This window comes from Lathamus discolor, chromosome 2 (assembly GCF_037157495.1).
Source record: "Lathamus discolor isolate bLatDis1 chromosome 2, bLatDis1.hap1, whole genome shotgun sequence".
NCBI classification, from domain to species: Eukaryota; Metazoa; Chordata; class Aves; order Psittaciformes; family Psittacidae; genus Lathamus; species Lathamus discolor.
The window spans coordinates 84,055,318-84,077,972 of NC_088885.1; the positions used below are offsets into that span (position 1 = coordinate 84,055,318).

General features: G+C 38.6%; 1 protein-coding gene across 3 annotated transcripts in view; it reads right to left on the reverse strand.

Annotated features, from left to right (window-relative positions):
- Positions 1-22,655, reverse strand: part of TRIO (trio Rho guanine nucleotide exchange factor) — a 246,887-nt gene that overhangs the window by 62,400 nt on the left and 161,832 nt on the right. For all 3 annotated transcript variants that reach the window (XM_065667601.1, XM_065667600.1, XM_065667602.1), the window contains exons 28-34: positions 22,353-22,445; positions 18,749-18,860; positions 16,583-16,773; positions 13,399-13,500; positions 11,007-11,149; positions 10,293-10,392; positions 2,075-2,318 (exon numbers count right to left, since the gene is read on the reverse strand). In XM_065667601.1, coding sequence (XP_065523673.1) covers positions 2,075-2,318; positions 10,293-10,392; positions 11,007-11,149; positions 13,399-13,500; positions 16,583-16,773; positions 18,749-18,860; positions 22,353-22,445 — 985 coding nt within the window. The remainder of the gene's footprint in view (positions 1-2,074; positions 2,319-10,292; positions 10,393-11,006; positions 11,150-13,398; positions 13,501-16,582; positions 16,774-18,748; positions 18,861-22,352; positions 22,446-22,655) is intronic.

Consider the following 22,655-nt stretch of genomic DNA (forward strand, 5'->3'; position numbering starts at 1 on the left):
AAAAATAAAATCAGAGCATTCCACTAATTTTGCTTAATTTTTGTAGTCCCTCTGTGAAATGAACATTATCAACCTCATTCAAGCAATAGAAAGTTGACGTAAAGACTGAAGTCAAATGTATCCAGTGGTTTCAAGCACCCTGTCTGAAGTTCGTCAGGGTTTTTTTTTCACTTCCACCCACCCCAGATTACTTAAAGTTATATAATAGTATGCATGTTCAAGACAGTTCACAGTGACTTCAGTCACAGGCACGAAAACGTTACAAATCAAACATCCAGCTCCTAAAGTCTGACACCCAGTAATGTGGGAATAAACTATTAGCAGCTGCTTCTTATCAGCTGGGGTTTAGACAGCATGCCATTACATCCCACAGGAAGCCTGTGGCAGAAGCAGGGACAGAAGTCACTGCTAAGGCTGCATTCAACCCTGCAAATTATGATACTTCTACCAATGGCCTTCTCTTCTTCAGTCTCCATGATTAATGTAATTAATTAATGCTCTTTATTTCAAAGCAACACGTCAAAGAGAAACAAAGCAACTTTACAATACTCTGCCCCACTTTTCACAAACACACGCTAATGGAAAAAAAGCAATACAGGTTTTGTCCACTGGTTTGATTAATAAAAGTAACCTCTGAAAGACAAAACCAGCTCTGTCTGTCCTTTAGGAGTCTGACAGGCTCAATGATCTTCATATAACATATATTATCCACTACAATCTGTCTCTCCTAATAAAATTCTCTGCATTCAAAGGTAAAGTCCCATAGCTCCAAAGGAAATTGGATTTATCAATTTTGTGCTGTTAAAAAAACTGTAATTCCTCTTGACATTTCCATGATTTCACCCCTAGCCAAAGGAAGAAATGTTTCAATGATACCCAACTATGTTTTCCAATTTTATCATCAGAATTGCAAACTTTTGCTATCCAAATTGTTATAGGACACAAGAGGATGAAAAAGTATTCCAGTTATACAGCTCAATCTTTCAGACTCCCCCCAGTCACCCTGCATTCAGGAAGTTCCTGCTGTGCATACTCCTAATGTAAGAAACACAACCACTCTCCTCTTTTAGCCAAGCGTTATTTACACAGTGTCTGAAAAAAATGGAGAAAATAGTCATGTGATAACTGGGATGGACTGAAATATTGAAAAAATTGTGATTATATTTATGAAAAACTCTCCAAACACAGTAGTTTGAGTTTTGGAGACCAAGTTTTCCCAAACACCACTTTCCTGTTAATCTTGTTACTCACAATAACCAACTTTTTTAAATGCCTCTTTTCCTCCAGTTTGTGATGAAACACATCCTGATGAATTGTTTTTCTGGTGTTTCTTTTTAATTCATATTGCTTCCTGTTCATAGGCTGCAAACTCAAGTAGTTTCAAGTGAAGCAAGGAAGGATTTTCTCTAATAACAGAGATCCAGAGGACTGCAGCACATCAAAACCTTAAAAACTTTCAAAAAATTATCAGATTTTTCTCGCACCCTTCAGGGGCACATTCTTTCACACATCTGAAAAAACAAAGTAAGATTTCAGAGCTGCTCTGGGAAAAAGGGATGTGTGTGCCACTGCTACTCTGGAAAGCTCAGTTAAGTAAAATACGTAAGTCCAAATAGCCAATCCCTGTGCAAGGGCAAATGGATGTGTACATTTCCCTTTTCTGTCTCTGAGCTTGATGTTGTCATGATTTCTTACTGCAAGATTTTTCAGAAACCACTGATAATGCATGCTGGAGATTTTCTCCCCCCCCGCCCCATTCAGCACACGACAGATACAGATTTTCCTATCATTGCAACTTGATCTAACATTATATATAACTCTTTTCACCAAGACACGATTTGCTTATACCTCTTCCCCGTCTTCAGCCACATTTTCACTTAACACTGAGAATTGCCAACTGCTTTGTTTGGAATAGACAGTGTGGCTGCAAGTCGCTAAAGGCATTGTTTTTCAAAGAATGAAAACCTAGAAACCAAAACAGCGTAAGAACACCAAAGTTGCCCTCTGCACAGTACTCCCCATTACCCCAAACTTGTGTTACTGACTACTAGACTTCATTTCCATCATTTCTTACCTTTGTGGTTAAAAATCCCCTCCATCTCCATACTACTGCGAGAGTGAGCGATGCAGAGGGACCCACAGGGGACCAGGCCTTCTGCAGCTGGGGACCGATCCGTGGTTCGAACCAGACACCAGTCGGGCTTGTCATGGGGCCTCTCCAGGACCTCCACTGTTTGCCCACGGCGGATTGTCAGCTCATTACTGTTGCAGGCGGTGAAGTCGTGGATTACCACCGTCAGCTCGCACCCACCAGACAACTGTGAGGAGAAAAACAAGGGGGAGAAGCCAGATGAATGCTTGTTATCAAACCATCCGTCATGCACTGTTACCTATTTAGGATTCCTGGCAGGAGTCGTATTCTGGATGAGATGGAAAGCTCTAGGACTTTCTGCATCAAGAAGAGACCATTTCAAAATCAGGCAGTTCTGGCATTTTAGAACTGATTTCTAACTCTGCTTGTCTCTGCCTATGTTCAAAGCACACCGGTTGTGGCAGTGCTGGGCGGAGGATTTAAGCGGTTTTTCTTGCTAGACTGCTCCTTACCCTGAAAGCTGAAGTAGCAGTTGCTTCAGAATATATTTTATGGGTGATAATAGGCACCAAAAGCCCAATATTACTTAAATACAGTCACTCATGAGCTTTGCTATCTTGAGAATTCAAGGCAGAAAGAGGGTCCCTTTTTGAATGAGCTTACTGCCCACCCCACTCACAGTTTATACGTGCAGGTCACAAAATCACTGAGGACACACCGTACAAAATCGGCATGAGGTTCTTCATATAAGATGCCCAAATACTTAACTATTTGCTGGAAAATCCACAGGCTCACAACTTTCACATTTTTACTGATTCTCCAAATGAAAACTTGAGTTAAAAGCATGCAAGCTCAGGGTTTTTCCTCCCCCTCTTCAAAACACTTCATTAGAATTACTTTGCCTAAGTTTCAGTTTCCCTCTTTGATTGTTTCATCTGCTTTGACGTGAAATGAAAATTACTATCAGAACTTCGCAAAGTTCCCAAGATTGCTCAGTGCCAGAGGTCCCATTCAACTTAAGCAAACAGCCTGGGAATTCTTTCTGCTTCCATACAGCAATGGTGTTCCAGGCTACTTCAGCTTTTTGCACATGAATATTTCTATAGCTCAGGCTGCTTCAGTGCAACATTCATATCAGATGTCAGCTAGTATGTAACTTCTATGAACTCAGTCATTTTGGACCAAGCCAGTAAACTCCAATTTAGCTAGGTAATCCTGCAATACTCGACACAGACAAAGGAAGACAAATATGCTGTGAGTTCCAACTACAGCAAATATAAAAGCACGTGCTACACCAAGATACTGAACGGTTCCTGCCACGTTATTTTTGACTATTACATTTAGGCTCTTACATAGCTGGCAGCTACATCCCATGAGTGTTAGGAAAAAGAGATAAGAGTCTGCAATGTTACTTATTTACTGGTTTTCATTACAAGCCTGGAACTGAAGCACCAGATATGAACTTTTCTAGGATAACGCTATTTGTTATCAAGCAAGAATTTTAAAGCAAATGCCAAAACCAGCAAAACCTCAGTAAGACTCAAAGGCTAATTCCAAATTTCTCTTCCTCAAGCCTGCAACAAACGACAGGACATAACTCCTAGCAGATGGTCTGCAGTAACTCCAGAGCTTTCCCATGGTATCTGCCTGCTAATCTCACTGGCTACCCTTGCTTGTGTCTGCATACAAAGAAGAAAAAATTTCTTTGGAGAATGCAAGGGCCAAGAAAGGCAGAAAACCCTCATACATCCACTGTCTAAGGTACATAAATCAGGGGTACTCAGGTCCAAGTTAAATATTAATCACATTGCTGCTACTACATCTCTCCAGACTGCCCAAATACCCGAATTACAGGGGAGTGTTCGTACATCTTCCAAACATGCTATTTTCTCCCTTATTAAAAAATTTCCTGTTCCCTTACACTCTTTCCCCATATTATTAGTTTTTAGTCCATGCAAAACTATGACAAAGGGGAAAAAGTAAAGAGCCTTCTCTTGTTTTCTGGTATTGATTTATGTTACAGCTTGCTTCAGACAAACTCAGAAACAATTGAAACCATCTGTATGCCTGATGGGGACTAACAAAAAAGCTGATAAAGTATGACTTCACAAGGTGCCCAATGCAGACCAAATTTTTCCCTGGAGAGTCCATATCCCAATCAGTGCAAGCACCAAGACTGTTAAACCATAACACAAGCTGATACTTTCCAGAAACTGCATGTAGTCTTTGTATTTTCTCCTAAATACCTAACAGGAGCAGGCATAGCTTTGGTGCTCTGCTTGTTTTTCTGACCCTTCACTTTCTACAAAAAGAGATTAAAATACACTCTGTGACCAGTGCAATGGCTGCATGTTTTTGGCTTTAATATCGATATTCTTTCTTTGCCTTCCCCTAATAAAAAAGATTATCAGATTTTATGTTCCTGGAGTATTTTATGTAGTATTAATCTACAGGAAAAAGCAAACAAAGGCTGTAAGTGGCTATGTCAGAAGCTATTAAAGTACAAAAAGATTCCTAGTCTTTCAGACTGTGTGGCAATCAGATATCCTAGCTGGTCAGTATTCCACTGAAATTCAATATTCAATCACACGTCAGTATAGTGTGTAAGACACATGCTGCATGCAAATGTTAGTTATACACCATCCTCAAACATGCACCACTGCTGTTACATACAACTTGGCGTGCGATTTCTCTGCTTCTGCATACTGAAAATGATGATGTAGATGTGTGTTGAGTAGAGAAAGTCATTATGGAGAACTGACCAAAAAAGCATTTACCAGTTTTCCCCTCCTTTGGGATAACCGCCCTTCTTTCTCCCTGCAACAGCAATGGTTAGGAAGTGCTGCTTTCCTATTTGCTTCATTGCTCGTTTTCTCCCCATAACACACTTTCTGAACGCAGTTTCATCTTTCACACTGATTAAATGCAGTTGGACAGCACGGAGTGTCTCTGATTAAGCACATTGCTCAACAGCTGTCGTTGGACAGCTTTGGCAAGGCTCTCTAGGCTAGCTGGAGGGAAAAGCAAGAGGAGCAGCAGAACTGGGAGAACAATTTGCACGGAAGAGAAAAGAATTTCAAACCATCTAAATCCAAATTTAGGCTGAACAAGGGCTTTATATACTTTATCCATCCTTCTCAAAAAACCCTTTATGTAAACTGAATTAATCATGCATGATAAAAATAAATGAGGCTATGTCTGAAACATGGAAACTGCAGAGACAGAGACAAGATGAGAAACAAAGGCCAGACAGAAATAGAACCACAGATTAAAAAAGGTGCAAGGTTTAATTAAACAGCTTATCATGGGACATGGTGTCTTGCTGTTGCTAAATAAATGTTAACCATCTATGTTCATCTCTCTTGGGCCTTTTAATCATTGTCGTTTGTAGAGAGAGAAAATAAAACCGTAATACACTCATTGGCTGAATAGATTCTTAGTGTAGGCTTGCTGAAGTCAGAGACAACATACCAAGAGCTCACCCGCCACCGGTATCTAGAAGCATCACCACTGACAAGAGTTTTGCCACTTAGAACAGCCTTTGCATCAGGCCATATAACTTCCTCTCAGAACTACATATTAAATTTACTATCCCATGGCTATTTTACATCAAGGAGAAATTAAAGGAAAGATAGCAACTAATAAGATTTCTCAATTATTTCAAGTATGAAAATCTTTCATCCCCTTTTAAAATGGAAACAAGTGCACTATGGGAGAAAAGAAATGGGAGACACACAGAAGTGCTGTCTCAAAGTGTATTTTGCTTTGACAAGGTAGCTACCCAAGACTTGGTTTCTGACTCTGAAAAGAGGCGTTAACTCAGAGCAATGTCTGGTTTTTTTACTAGCATTTCTTTCTACTGGTGGGAACCTTTTCTCTTCAGCTGGCTGAACTAAATACTTGGTTGTCTCCTGCTGCTTCAGTCCTTTTTCTGTTTTCCAGAGGACTACACACAAGCTTAAAGCAGCATGAGAATGAAATACAACTTCACATAGACAGCAGTACAAAGTGTTACCAGCTGGGCACAAAAGACAATTTCTTATAACTAATATACTGCTCCACTGACCACCCACAGCAGCTAGCATGATTTCTGCTACTTAGGGTAACAACCTATGACAGCTCTTCTTCTAAAAGTCTCTCGTCTTTTCAGCTACCAAAATAATAGTTTAGATTGTTTCATATCTCTACCAGGTCACTTAATACAAGCATGTAAAAATCTATCAAACCTATATTGTGTCCTTCAGCCTCCCCATTTCCTATGCATTGGATCAAGTTAAAAAGACAATGCTAAAATCTGACCAAGCTCTGAGGTTAGGAACTGCTGAAAGGTGGAAAGAAAGGGTCGTCATCTATTTTATTTGTTAGCCACCTCAAATGCTGGCTACACAGCTATAGAAGTTGAATGGAAGGAATGCTGTAAAAAGTGATGGGCAAAGTATTTATTGAGAAGGGTACAATAACAGCACTTAGAAAACTGAGATGCTTTGATAGGCTAGAAATCTCCCTGCCAGAAAATTTTCTATTTCATTCTGTACTCCATTATACCTTACAATACTTCATGATGGGTCAGTGCTATGGATGTATTTAGCAAGTCTCACAATATGAGGACATACCGCATGATATTAAAAATAGGCTGGAAAGGGATCTTAAGTTACTTAGTCCACTTCTTTCTCTTCTGCTAGAGCATGATCAGTTGCATCTATGTGACCCACAATTAACATTTACCCAAACTGTTCTCAAAGATCTCTAGCTATAGAGATTCCCCAGCCTTCACAATTGCTCTGCTCACAGATTTCACATTTTTATAGCCACGGAAAAAAAAAATAAATTGCAAACTTTTAATAAAGAGAAACCCTTTGATCTCATCTCATCCACTGAAAGACTGTTCTGTAACTGTGTAAGCTTTTTACACAGCTTTTTCTTTAGAATCATTAGTCCCAGCTCTTTATCTTGCCTTGGAAGCTATGCTTCCCCTGGAACTCGTTCCATGGACCCCTAATTTGCTAAAATTCTGCACTCAAAACTGGATGTGGTATCTAATACAGGCCTCACAAGTGCTGAGTAAAGAACAAGGACTTCATATCCTGCAGCTCAGCATCCTACTTCTGCAAGCCAATATAGGGCTGCTACTCCCTCACCCTCCTATAACTGCACCACATTTAAAGTAATAAACAGCCTGTGAGCCTCTTTATCTTCTAGATTGTCTTCTCAAAAGCTGTTCAATACTCTTACTGTTTTCATTACTAGTTAACTATTTCCACTTAATCATAAAAGCTCAAACATGTACCTATTAAATAGCATGATATTTTGCCAATTAATTTGTCCCATTTGCCAAGATGATTTTGAATTCTAATCCCACCTTCCAATATAATTTTTAGATGACACAAAGCTGGGAAGGATGTCAGTTTCATAAACACATGGTCTATTGCATCATCCCAGTCATTTCTGAAAAGCAACATGGAACAGTGTAGCCAAGAAGCAGAAATTATAATTCTAACCCAAAAAGACAGGGTGGGGAGGAAAAAAGCTAATTGTGAAGCTATTCTCTGATCTTAGATTTTATGTCAATTATGTCAGAAATCAGATGCAAGAAGCTGAGCTGAACAATACTCAAGCACTTCCTACCAAGGCTAAGGATTTTAGCTCTTTCACGGTGTATCTCTGAGGGTGTGAGAAAGAGCACTGAGTTGTAGATAAAGGATTTCACTCTTGATCTTCTCCCTGCATAACAGTGTAGCACTACTAACCAAAACATTTATTTTAAAAGAATCAGCAGAGAAAATAAAAGAATGGTTTTATTTGGCTGTTGATTATTATGACATGTTTAGTATTTGTCGTCTTTTCTTAATCACAATAGAGGATACATGTGAACAGAAAAATGTCCAGCAACGGCATAAAAAGTAATACAGTGCTAAACATTTTTAACACTTGATTAATGCTGTTTTAAGTTACTTGATATTTTTTGTGTTTTTCAATTTGGGATCCCAGCTCAGTTTGCAATATGCTCCAAATTCGATCGAGGAGTTCCACTGCTCCATCTGGCTGACTACATCAACAGTACATAAAATCCGTAAAACTGTTTTACTCTATACAATATCCATACATACTTCAAGCTTTTAGATAGAGAAAACAGTCAATTTCCAAATGGACTGCAGCTAATGAATTTTCAACACAAACTTGAGAACTTCAGCAAGAATGTTAAAATATCCTAAAGATTTTACTGGCTTTCTGCCTGTTACTGTTCCTTATTAATTTTTAAACAGATAAGGAATCTTCTCTTAACAAACCAAATCATGTAACAGAAACATTAACGAAAGCTACTCTGCTAATTCACACTTCTAAAAAGTGCACAAACAGTGAATTCCTTCTTTGGACACGCATTATATGTAGCGCAAGTAAAATCCAGAGTGTCCCAGTTTTTAGTTTTTCTCATTAAAGAAAAGTCTAACAAAAATTTAATACACTAATGTAAGAATTCAAAAACACTTCAATAACAACACTCTGCTCACTAACCAAATTAAAACTTAATTTGTCAGGAAAATATTTAAAAGCAATCTCCATTCCTCCTTCTTTTAAGTAATAGCTCCTGTCAAACAGGTTGTTGGTAAGACTCCTCCTTGTATCAGATTGGAAGACAATCCTGAGGGCATTTCAGCTGGCCAACTCTTAGCAATTCTCACATGATGCATGAAATATTACCATATTTCAAGAGGGAACAATCCATACTATTCCCCAGTAAACACTACATCACCAACAAGTGAAGAGGGGCAATGATCTTGCATGGCAGAGATGGACTGCATTATCTCCATTTCGATTTTAGCACAGTCCAGCCAGGCTGTGTGCGCACAGTTCGATGTCTCAGTCAATAATCATGGAAATCAGAGACAGCATTTCTTGTTTTGGAGGAAGTTACCTAAACTCTTAAGAATGCATAAAAAATGACCTTTGCTAGTATACACAATGCAATTTTGGTAAGTCACTAAATAGCCAAGAATGAAAAGAATAAAACAGTAAAGAGACATCAAAAGACTTTTTTCCTCGCAGATATCCTTAAAGAAGCCATCAGCAAAACTACAGAATAACTTCAGTACAAATGCAAAAAGTCAAAACATAGGCTATTTTTAACGAACACAGGATCAACCTTAAGCACCTAACACTTCCCTTCTGTCTTCCACTTTACATGGAACAAAAAAAAAAATAAATAGTCAAACCATAGAGTTTAAGCGACATGCAAAAATAGACTAACTCTATTTTGGATAATGATGGGAATGGTCAAAATATCACTCTGAAAACCTATTCACTTAGCTGCCCTGTAATATACTGGTAATTTACCTGCGTAGTTTGAATGTCTCATCAGAGCAATTTTACCCAATGAGGTAATAGGCCAGAAATCCCTAACCACATTTTCAAGCAATTTGCTTTGCAGCTGCAATGTTTTTATTCATTCTTCTGTATGACAAACTTCTATTATACATCTCTAGCTCCCCCCAAGGTCCTATCACCTCTCACTTGTCAGAAATGTTTCAATTCCAATGCAACACACATGTGCTTTACAAGAATTTTTATTCTTTTGATGACTATCAATGCCTTCCACCCATGATAAAACTTTGGCTGAGTTACCCTTATGGGATAACCCAGCCAAAATCTATAGGCAGAGATGAAGGAAAGGAAACACTAGCTCTAGTACCAAAGGATAGGGTTGTCTGTTGCTCCCCTTTAATATGGTGATTTCTACCAGCTCTCATGCAGAAAGTGAACACTTTTACTCTCTAACCCATGAACACTGGATAGTACTTTCCATGTGGCAACCATCAACCTCAAGCCAATACAAAAAGCAGGTGATATGCTTTCAGAAAGGCTGAGACCAGTATCAAGAAAAACTGTGCATAAGTAGCTTTATTTTCCATAAAATCTGATTTCTTTCTAAACTGGGTCAAATCTTTGAACAAACTGCAGAACAGAGGGGATCAAAGTAGTTTTAGTTTGGAACAAACATAATTCCTTCATGACCTATTAGATTTAAACAATCATTCCTGCTCCCCATTAAGATATTTTCTCTATTGCATACTATTTTTAAGCTATTTTTAAGAACATTTCCATGCCTCCTCTCTGAAGGTACTAAGGGCTTATCCTGGGCACTAACTCACACTAAGGGATGAATCACTTGCTCTCAGAACAGAGTAACACCTGGGAAACTTACCTTATCACTGTCTAGCGTGTTCTGTGAGGTTCGTGAGGCAATTGAAATAGTATCAGGTTGGCTGCTACCATCTCCCTGACTGTCCAGGTCCTCGCCGTCTCTGCAAATAATTCAGTTTTCATTACCATATTTGTACAATGTTTGTAATATGTTGGTTACCTACTTGCAACTCTAAAGAAGAGGCACCTAGACAGTGTGCCAACAGACACCAGCCAGACAAACTGACTGATAGAAAAATCAAATATTCAGCACTGTTCTATGCTTTAAGAGAACAGATTTATTTGCTCAAAGTCTACATCATGTAGAATTAAGGCAATAACCAACCAGCCAGCACTATGGCAAGAAACTTGCATAGCCATTTACCAAACCTAGCAAGCAGAACACTCAGTCACACATTTTAAGTTCCATAAAAGGAAACTAAGGACCTGGATTACACATGAAAAATTGTAAAAATCTACAACGTATGGCTATCCTATACTGTAGTTCCAAACCCCTTCTGTAATGGCTGAATGCACATAAGTCAGGTACTGTTCTGAGCAGAAATCTGAACAAATTCGGCACTACAGGAAACTGGAAATTTATTACAAGATAAAGTTGACCAAAATGACTCTTGCTCTTGTCCAACTCACCAAAAGTCATTAGAAATTTAGCACTACAGAGGAAAGAGTGCTGTTCTGTTCTTAGAGATCTCTGATTACTTCAAATACTACTTACCTTCTTCCTTTCTGTTTTGTTGTTGGTGCGGTTTTGGGGATGTGGATCGGCTCTTTCAATGCTCCTTTCAGATGAATGGTCCTTTCTTGTATCACTTCCCGGATGTGTTTGATCCAGTCCTGTTTATTCTCTATACTGGATGCCTTTGATATGCAAAAGAAACAAAACCCCCACAATGGACTATTAAAGTTGAGAAGATACACACATACAGTCAAGCTAATAAACACAGAGAGGAAGGCATAAAGAATGACTTTGTAAATCATTTCTGAAAACTTCAACAGAGAAAAGGAAATTCAAGCTAGTTGTCCTCATTTTGAATTGCCAACACTACTATACACTTCTCAACATCACTAATATTGTTCATTTAAAAAACATTTTCATTTAGATCCAGATTCCTCTTTCATAATTTGAACGCTAAAGCCCTGTATGTGTCTCATGTGAGACAGGGCTGGATCGACTTAATTGAAGAATTTTAGTAAGAATAGACTGAACATTAGTAATTTAAACTCATGCTACGTTTTAGGTCAATTATAACCTTATATAATAACCTACTAACACTGAAAGAAAGAAATAACTTATACTGCAAGACATATACTTTCACAACACATTTCATGTATTACTCCTTCCACATTTGAAACATATCTGGAAGCAGAAAGCTAATTTAAGAGATTGTACTACCTGCAACATATCATCTGTATTTTTAGGATACCCTGGAAAAGATTGCTATCCAGCTGCCCAACCTGTCATCTGATTATTTAATCCCGTTTAACCCTACATCTGAAAAGCTATTAAATATAAACACTGTTGGCAGATCCAGAAAACAAATAAATTATAACCTCCTACCTCTCTTAACTGCTGTCTCCTGAAGTCATTGGCTTAATATATATTATAAATATTTAATAGCCTATAAATATGTAATAAGCAGGGATTCTAAAGGGATAGAGAAAGTTGCAGGAACAGATGAACAGTTCGGAAAAAGATCTTTGTTTTCTTTTACAAAGCAAAACATTTAGGAAAGAAGCCAACACAAAAGATTTGTTATATCTTTTATTCAGGTTTTGATGGAATTTACTTATGCAACTAACAAGCTAAGGAAGTGCTAGTTTCCAACTTTCAAAACAAAAAAAAAAATTGCTGAAAAGCTTCATATACCATACAAGTTATCTAAATATGCTATGGTCTAAGCAAAGAAGAGAACAGGAACACCTTAATGTGATCTTATGTAGAGAGCTGTTAAATAAAACTCCTTGTACTACTCTACCCTGGGAGGATCATTTCAGGCAGCAAAGCATTGTCTGTGAAATCATGGGAGTATCAGGACTGAACAAATTGCATTGTTCAGTGATGGTACATTGCATTTCTTTGCACTCACTGACTGTTGTCAGAAAACTAATGTGAGCTCTTCTTAGCCTGTAATTCACTAGGAAAACATATAAATTTACATGTCAACATGCAAACATGAGTGTCTGTTTTTAAGTGTCATTATTATATGGCACTATAGTGGCAAAATATATGCGAAAGCATAAATTTAACAGTAGATGTATCAACCTGTGTAACTTGCTCTAGGTGGCCCTGCCTTGGAAGTGGGATTGGACTAGATGATTTCCAAAGGTCCCTTCCAACCCTAACGATTCTTTGAAATGGGAAGATGAACTTCAGATACTGGAAGGCTGCTATGAGATCTCCATGCAGCTTTCTCTTCTCCAGGCTGAAGAGCCCCCAACTTTCTCAGCCTGACTGTGAAATTAGCTGTTAGCTGCTTATGGAATTACAAGTTCTCCAATTGAAACCATAAGTCCCAGGTTCCATACTAAAGTCACAGGAAAAATGGATTTAGCTACTATGCTAGCTAGGCAAGGAACACTACTGAACCTGTACCTTTCCCAGATACATAATTTACAAGCATTATATACACACTCATCCAAAGGCAAGTATCTTCAAAAATACTTGTAGCCCAGACAAAGACAGTCTTTTGAAGTGTTTCAATTTCTGCAATAAAATATGGACCATGAAAAACAGCATCGCCAACAAGCAGCAATGGCTTGAGTTTGACATGTAACACTGATGACATGACTTGTCTGTGCCCTATCAGTTGCTCCGTCAGATACTGGCTGCAGTCTTCAAGCTACAGAAAGCCTATAGAATCAAACTTCTCCCAACTCTTATTTTTGAAAGTAAGTTTGTTTAATCCTTTAGTAGATCACGCAGATTCCCCTCTGCTGTCAAGCCACGAATTAGATATATACTACATCCTTCACACACAAACTAAAAAATATGTCAGCAGCTGTCCCTTTCAAAGCAGGGTAAGTCATCACTTTTTGCCTTCCCAACAAGTATGAACAACCACTACAACAGTTAGTATACACTGTATAAGCACATCTGCTAAAATTACCTTGAGAACAATTTTGTTGTCTGAAGTTGGTGTCCTTCCAACCCACAGAGCAAACTTGCAGGGATCTCCTTCTACATGTTCTGTGACACCCAGTTCAGAAGTCTGGAATTAGGAAAAGTCTGTTAGGATAACATGGCATTTTTTTTCTCAGCAGCCACAAAGGGATGCTAATATTCTAAATAAATACAGCTCTAAAATACTTTATTCTAAAATAAACAGCTTTGTTGTTTGAAGAGATTTTTAAAGGCTCAAGGCTAACTCATGCTCAAGAGGATACTTTATTTTGGGGGCAGTGGTGGGGTTTCTTCAAAAAGGGAAAACTGCAAGCTAAAAAATTTTTCCTGTAAAGCAATGATAAACAATAGCATTTATAATCTCAATACCAAATTGCTTATTTTTTTGACTTCATAATAAAAGCTTTGTAACTCTAAAAAAAAAGGTGCTTGATAAAAAGTGTTGGCTTCTCTTCTTGTTGACTTCCAGGGAACACTCAAGACATTGATTTTTATGTTTTCTCTCAGATAAGATGGGCTTAAGAATTCTCTTGATATCTTCTAAAACTCTGACCTCTTTTCTGCCAAAGGATCCTTTCCTAATGTGTTTCCTTCCCTCTGAAACAGATGAAATAATTCAGAAATGTGGTTTCCCTTGAGAATTTTGTAGGACAACTACATTAACAATCAGTCTTTAGGAATGTTCTAATGTCAGACCTTAATAGCTAATTTTCATCCAAAAAGTTTTGACTTTCCAACTGGAATAACATCTCAATCATGTGAATTGGCTTCCAGTTTAACAATTCATATACACTCTGCTCCAAAAAAATTACAATCTAAGAAATACAGCTCAAGCTACAAGAACTCTGATTCCATAAGACAGCTGCTAAGCATTCTTACATTATTGGAAGCTGTACTTTTTCCCCTTATATACATTCATCACTAGCACATATACAGTTTATTATCAGAGATGTAGGATACACAATCCCCAAGTAAAACTGATTTCTTTCTTTTCTCAGTTGTCTGCCAACTTGAATTGTTGTTGATATTTTTTTCTTCCCTAAAAAAAATCCAACCCAACACATTTCAGCTTTGTCATCTCTTTTCGATATAAATAGACTCTTCTTCATTAAAATACTTAAAAGCCTGTGGTACATTTTAAACCTGACTCACCAACAACTCCTGTGTGTTAAAAAGCTTGTAAAACAAATCAACATTACATTATGTAATTCAAATAAAATATACCCTACTGCACTTCTCAATATGAAGTCTGAATGGGCAAGACAGCACAATTTTTAACATGGTTCATTTTTTAAAGCCTAGTAAATTCAGAAGCCTTGATACACTTGTGAATATTATTAATTTTACAAGGAACAAATCCATTACGATTTACTGAATACATAGAAATCACACTCAGGTGAGTACACCCCTCAATTGACAGTTACTGGTGACTGGGAAAATATTTTGGCAAAGTAAAACCTGCTTGCCTACTTGCTTTGTTTCCATAGCCCTCCTTAGGCATTTGCTTTGGGACACTTTCTTGTGAAAGGTGTTTCATTAACATGTTCTTCTAATGCAAGCCATGTCACTGAGTATCCTGTGCTGCAGAAACCATGATGGTCGCCATACCCAAAGCAAAGAGAAGGACCACGCTTTTGTAAAACCACCTTCTAGAGGTAGGAGACAGGGTAATGTGCAAAAAAGATCCTTGGCTCAAATCAACACGCATGCTTTCAACACCCCAATACAAGTATTTTCTAAAGAGCAAGCTGTAAGAATTGCTATGGGAGTAAGCTGTACTATAGGATATTTTGCCAAATAGGATGTGAAGGCAAAAAGAATGCTTGTACTTTAAAAACAAAGCACAATGAGAGTCTTTTTCAGCAGCTTCTCTAGGACCTGAAGCTATTCCTACATTTCTGCCAGAGGAACTGACATGACAAGCTTACAGGACTGATTTTTCAGCTCTGCCTCTCCTTCCACATAATGCCTTAGCAGCTGATATTACCCTCCAGTACACCAGAAGTTTTTCTGTATTTCAAGTTCTTGACAGCACCAAAGAAAGGTGTGATCAACAAATCAGCTGCAGCTGTGTTACCTGCTAGCTACCTTACATCAGGAAGAAGAGCAACTGTTGGAAATGAAATGACAGAACATGCAAAGTAATATATGGAAAAAAAGAGGTTGTTTGAACTAACCTGCTTTACCAGTTTGGACACAGAGGTGGGAAGGGGAAAAGAATGAAGGAAAAGGAGCTGAAGCAGGGAGAAAAGTCTCATTATTTATACTGCCTAGACTTGGTCATATATCCCAATAGGATCAACAGAAGAATTATTCTTTTAGACCATGATACTGAGAAGTAATTTCAAGTACTTCTAAACTGTACTGAACTGGCAGAAAAGCTAATCTTGCCTCTAAGGGATGAAGATCGCAAGCCATGGGAGACTGTCTTCTCACTTGGCTACCTTAATTTATGGAGTGTGAATACTGTTCTCATCCAAGTCATCCAATAAGAAAGGAAAGTAAAGCTATGCATTCCAGTCATATTTTTAAAGCATAGATGCTACAGATGAGGAAAGCAAGAGCAAAGTTTTTAATTCTTTTTTTTTTAATGGAAAAAAACCCCAATTTCCCTCTTTACATCCCTTCAGTAGGCCAAAAGAGCTATCATTTTATTTACAAAAAATTATCATAAGACTACTAGTCTCAGTAAACATTCTAGAATGAACTTATCCATAACAAGGAGTTCTTGCCTTTCCAGAACAGTATGTGTAGTACATCCACCAAAATAGATCCTTAACATGAATATTACTACAACAGCAGTAGTAAACAAGCAAGACAAAGGCAGCATGTCAAGTCCCTCCATTCTTCTGCTTTATACAAATAAGCTTTAAAGACCTAGTAATCACACACATAATTAAGACAAAATCAGTCCAGCCCCAATCTTGATCTTCCTTTGACCTGACACACATTGATATGTAGACTTCAGGAACTGGTTTTGGCCTACTCTTTCTCCTCAAGAGCATGACAAAACAACAAACATCATATTCAATCTACACATTCCAAGGCTGTTCTTTCAGTGCACTACAAGAGTTGTCCAAGTTTTGCCTGTACAATTAAATCATCTGAGTTTAGCCACAATATAATCTAAGTGGTTTCATAAATATGATCACTTGTTCTCCCATACTTACAAACAATTTACTCTTGTAGATGTACTTGCTCCTTCCACTGGAGTCCTTTACTTCTTTACTGAAAACCAAGGACATCTCAAAAAGGAAAAGGTGCCTCTCTCGTCCCTTTCGAATCAGTGTTTTTGGGTCCCACACTTGGAAGGATTCTTGAAGGATGAGCTCTCCCTGAGATTCTATATTTTCATCAAAGCCTAAAAAGCCAGAGAGAGGAAAGTTTCCCCATGAAAAGTTGTTAATATGAGGAAATTAAAAAGCTCAGCTTCTACTAAATAATGTGATTTTTCCCCAAATACAGTTTGCAAAAGATGGGATTCTGAGGAAGCAATACTAAAAACAAGACTTGATTTCAACACTGCAATATACTAAATGTCACTGTAGCTCAAGTCTAGGTCTAAATTTAGAGATCCAACTGTTAAGAAGTTTATCAACTCTTCTGGCAGTATTTCACCAACAAATGACAGATCTGTCTATGTCAGCTTCTGGTAACCTCTTCCATGATGAAAATTATTTAAGCTTTCTGTCACTGTAGAAAGTGAGCAACTTGCAAAGACATGGAGAGCACATCAGGTTGTTCTGCAAGCTCCCAGATGCCACCTTTGCTGGTGGTACACCTTCCCTACTATGTATGCAATGGGCACACAAACATGTTCCAATAGGCGATGAAAAAAGATGGCACCTTGGAGCTGTTGCCATGTGATGAGCACTCCAGCATTTAGCCACAATGAAGAAACAGCAGCTGGATTGCTTACCTTAAGACATAATGTAAAAATGAAGATTATCAACATTTTTACTTTACTTGTATTGGTACAGTGGTTTCCCAGTGTAATACACAGCTTTAGAGACCCAGGACAATAGAAATTAGTCTACCATACTCAGATTCTGAGTAGCATTAAACTGTTTTTTAAATAGATACTGCTTGCCAATATGCTCTGAACAGAAGAGCACCATCCTTCTTGAGAAAATAGCAGTTCTCACTGTTCTAAACAGGGCAACAGTATGGACAGCAGCAGAGGAAAGTTGCCTCAGGATGTTCATTCAAAATCCTCCAGAGACATAAAGAGGAAATGTGCTCACTCACTATATTTGTCTAACACGGGACAACTCAAAAATACACTCATGATTTGTTAGAAAACCATCTTATGTAAAAGATTGGGATATTCTCCAGTTGCATTCCCAGTGTTAAAAAATTATTACCAAATCTGGTCAGCATCTATACTAACCATCTCCTAGACAAAGCATTTGGAACTGATCCTACAAACTGACCAACAGTGCTTAAAATCAGGGAAGAGAGATTATTTTGAGCATTCACATGATCACCTATCACACGTCAAACCAAGATGAGTAACTTTCATAATATTGGGAATTCCATGACAAGCTGCATTTTACTACTAGAAGGGAGAGAAGAAGAAAAGAAATATTGACTAAAAGCACCTGTAAGTCTTTATTCAGCAACTGTAAGGTAAGGCAGATCTGTTTTTATCAAAAAACTTAAATGTCAAAGAAAAACATTTTTATTACTAAATGTATGATGGCACCATCAGACATGATTATGTGCCAATTACAAAACTGATTTTGGCAGAAAGTTGTTCCAAGCACAAAGAAGCAATTACATCCAACCTTCACTGTCTGCCATGAGCATGATTATGCTGTTCTGGCTAAGGTTCAGGCTAAATTGGCTTATGCTGACATTTTACTGCCAGAAGATATATTTCATTTCAACCAGAAGTCTCTTATGGAATAGGCAGTGAACAGATGTGAAAATGACAACCTTCTTGGAGACAATTATTTGATACATAAATCAGCAAATTCTCCTCTAATACACTTACGCGCCTCACGTAAGGAAGACAAGGACACTCACTATGTAGTAGTGTGTATCCTTGTAGTTGGAAAACTTTGTTAGCCTATATATTTTTGAAATCTGCAGTGGCAAAGATATAGATCAGGATAAAAGAGCATTTTTAAAAGTAACAGTTGTCTGTCACAATTAATTTTCCTAAATAAGTTTGCATTTTACATACCTGCAAATAAAATGTACACAAAATACAAACCCCAGAGCTAAGAAAATGTTCACATCCTTGAGATCTTCAACATACAGTGAAATAGAAAGTCATTAAACAAGTTAATCTACAGCACACAACTTAATCGGAAAGCCAGTTTCAATCCTACCTTCCAGCATGCTGAGGTGCATGGCATCATTGGCTCGCTTTGGCACACTAAGCATAACCTCCAGGCCATCCTTAATCTCACCTTTACCTTCTTCACAGCAAGTAAGCAGCTCCTGAAAAAGATAAGCAGATGCGAGTACTCATTATCATGTATTTCTACATTAATATAATAGTCAACCAAATAGTACTTCTAATAAGCAAAGAATCAGTTTTGACATGTACAGTTTTTTTGAACTTCTTACTCTGCCAGTGACATGTCAGCATACTTAGTATTTATCAATGATCTGCCCTTCAAGGAGCAGCCCAAGGTTTCAGTTAACCACCTCTAATTAAAGTAAGATCATTTGCTTTATTAGAAATCTTTAAAAGCTGCTCTAAGAACCACATTTTTCCTGATAAGCAGACACAGATAACAGATGCAGTACTACATGTAGGCCTAGAACAATGTAGCTGCCAAGTTGTAAAGATGGTGGAAAGCAGGACAGCACAAAAGGACCCCCACCTCCCATGTCAGTCTGCTCCACTGCACCAAAGATGTGATCTGTACTACTGCTGATAAAAGGATTTACACTGTTTCACATATTCCATGAATTACACTATTCTGTGTTCACACCATTAAAAGCATCCTACAGACAAAATTCTGAATATAACGAAGCATTAACTAATGGATAGAAGTTAAAAGAATGGAATACGCTGAATTATTCTAGCGGAATTTGGGTCAATGCAGTTCCATGTCTGTTCAACATCCCACAGGTATTAACATAACAGCACCTGAGCTGATATTCAAATTTCCTCACATCCTTTGAGCATTTGAACAGTATCAAGATAAAATGTAACTTACGTAACCAGAAGGGCATATTATGTTCCCTCTATTATTCAAAAGGCCCACTTAATTCATTCCCTCAGGTTAAATTTCTTTTCCCTTTTTAAAGACAAAGCTGTGTGATTCCTACTATTATCATCATTACACTATTTTTATTTGACTGCCAATACTGCCATTACAGCAAAATACTACATCATCACACCTAAATCTTGCATGAGAACTCTGCAGAAAAGTGAGTGCAATTAGATAACCCCCAGGAGGCACAGAAAGCGAGCAGATTCAATGCCATTTGGAAAAATAAGCAGAATTTCCAGAACTATAAAATATTTCAGTTATCATTCAAGTCTCAGACTCTCCATCCTTCTATGTCTTACATGTCCTCTTATCGGAAGGAAAAAAAAAAAAAAGGGGAAAAAAAAAAAAAAAAGGAAAAAGAAAACCCAGCCACCACCGCATAAATCCATTTTGCTATGCAGCAAAGCCACCTGGCTCTACAAACACTGGTAAAACCAACCTATCCTATCACTTCAGTGATTCTCCTGGACAGCATGCTAAGGCACAAGAAAAACAACAAGGTGCTTGGTGACAGCCAGCACGGCTTCACTAAGGGGAAATCCTGCCTGACCAATCTGGTGGCCTTCTATGATGGGGCTACAGAACTGATGGACAAGGGTAAAGCAGTTGATGTCATCTACCTGGACTTGTGCAAAGCGTTTGACACTGTCCCACACAACATCCTTCTCTCTAAATAGGAGAGACACCAATTTGATGGATGGACCACTTGGTGGATAAAGAACGGGCTGGATGGTCACACACAAAGAGTTGTGGTCAATGGCTCAATGTCCGGCTGGAGACCAGTAACGAGTGGTGTCCCTCAGGGATTGGTGTTGGGACCGGTCTTGTTTAACATCTTCATCACTGACATGGACAGTGGGATTGAGTGCGCCCTCAGCAAGTTTGCCGATGACACCAAGCTGAGTGGTCCAGTTGATAGGCTGGAGGGAAGGGATGCCATCCAGAGGAACCTTGACACGCTTGTGAGGTGGGCTGATGCCAACCTTATGAAGTTCAACCATGACAAGTGCAAGGTCCTACACCTGGGTCGGAGCAATCCCAGGCACAGCTACAGATTGGGCAAAAAAGAGATTCAGAGCAGCCCTGCAGAGAAGGACTTGGGGGCACTGGTCGATGAGAAAATGAACATGAGCCGGCTTCAGTGTGCGCTCGCAGCCCAGAAAGCCAACCATATCCTGGGCTGCATCAAAAGGAGCGTGACCAACAGGTCGAAGGAGGTGATCCTGCCCCTCTACTCTGCCCTTGTGAGACCTCACCTGGAATACTGTGTGCAGTTCTGGTGTCCTCAACAAAAAAAGGACATGGAACTGCTGGAACAAGTCCAGAGGAGGGCCATGAGGATCATCAGGGGACTGGAGCACCTCCCATATGAAGACAAGCTGAGGAAGTTGGGGCTGTTCAGCCTGGAGAAGAGAAGGCTGCGTGGAGACCTAATAGCAGCTTTCCAGTACCTGAAGGGGGCCTATAGGGATGCTGGGGATGGACTCTTCGTCAGGGACTGTAGTGACAGGACAAGGGGTAACGGGTTGAAACTTAAACAGGGGAAGTTTAAATTGGATATAAGGAGGAAATTCTTTCCTGTTAGGGTGGTGAGGCACTGGAATCGGTCGCCCAGGGGGGTTGTGAGTGCTCCATCCCTGGCGGTGTTCAAGGCCAGGCTGAATGAAGCCTTGTATGGGATGGTTTAGTGTGAGGTGTCCCTGCCTGTGGCAGGGGGGTTAGAACTAGATGATCTTGAGGTCCTTTCCAACCCTAACTATTCTATGATGTAGTGGCTAAGGCGTATTTAGTTTTAAAAAAATAATTGTTTGAATCAATACTCAAAAATTTCTGAAACAGCACAGCACAGCCCAGAGTATTTCTGTAAATTATAACTGAATCCAGTTGCACCTTCTGCAACAGGAGGACAGACAATATGTTTCAGTTGAAAATGACAGACTTCTTTCCATCCAGCACTACCTGAAATAGCTGCAGTGTTTTCCAGAAACTTTAAAAACAATCATCCACGGCAGTTCTTGAGTAAAACTGGGAGAGACAGATCAGTTACAGTGATTTTTTGGGAAGCTATTACAAAACAAGCAATGTTACCTCCCAGAGAGCCAGCACAATTCAAGAACATTGCTGCTCAAGTCAAAAAGACATTTGTCCACTGAGTGAAAGCTCTAACTGCAGGTTTTGTTTATATAAAAGCTAGTACTTGATATTTCCAGGCAATGTTACAAGTAACAACTGTTTGTGCAACAGCTCTACAGGTCTCAGTGTATATATATACACACACACATACATACATTTTATAGATATTTTATAGTATATGGCTTTATGTATAAATAAATTCTATGTGGTTTATATTACTTAATACCATAAACATAACTCATGGCTTGCCAGAATCTGTTGCAGAAACCATTACAAAAATACGCCTGTCTATATGGCCATCAATTACTTTTTTCTCTGGAAATGCAAATTATGTTTTCTAAGTACACATTAGTAGAGAGGTATCTTTTTTGATGTACAGGAATCTGGACAAAAAGTTGCTTATTTATCCCTTCTTTCATTTCCAGTCTCCTAAAAAGCATCGCAGCAATATTTGAGGCTGCTTAGCATGCTGGAGTCTCAAAGAGCGGAGTAAAACAACCCTCCTGATTTCAGCAAGAGCCTCCCCTTCTTAACAGCAGCAGAATCAGTTGAAGAACTTTGAAATAATACTGACCTTTAAAAGGAGCTGGTATTTTGTTATCCTCTGGACAGGTTTGATAAGGTAAGAGGAGATAGAGTTGGCCAGTCCATGTCTTTGTTGTATCTCCTACACGAAAAAAAGCAAACATTTGATGACTGTGACCACCAACAGTCAAATATAGACTGCTCTGAGGGCTATAATGCAATAAGATACATGAACTACAAATTCTATTTTAGCAAGGAGACAAAAAAAAGGATGGGATGACAAGATATTCCAGCCATAGCAAATAGTTGTGCTGTGCATCTGCCTGCTCACTTTGTACAAACAAAAGATTAT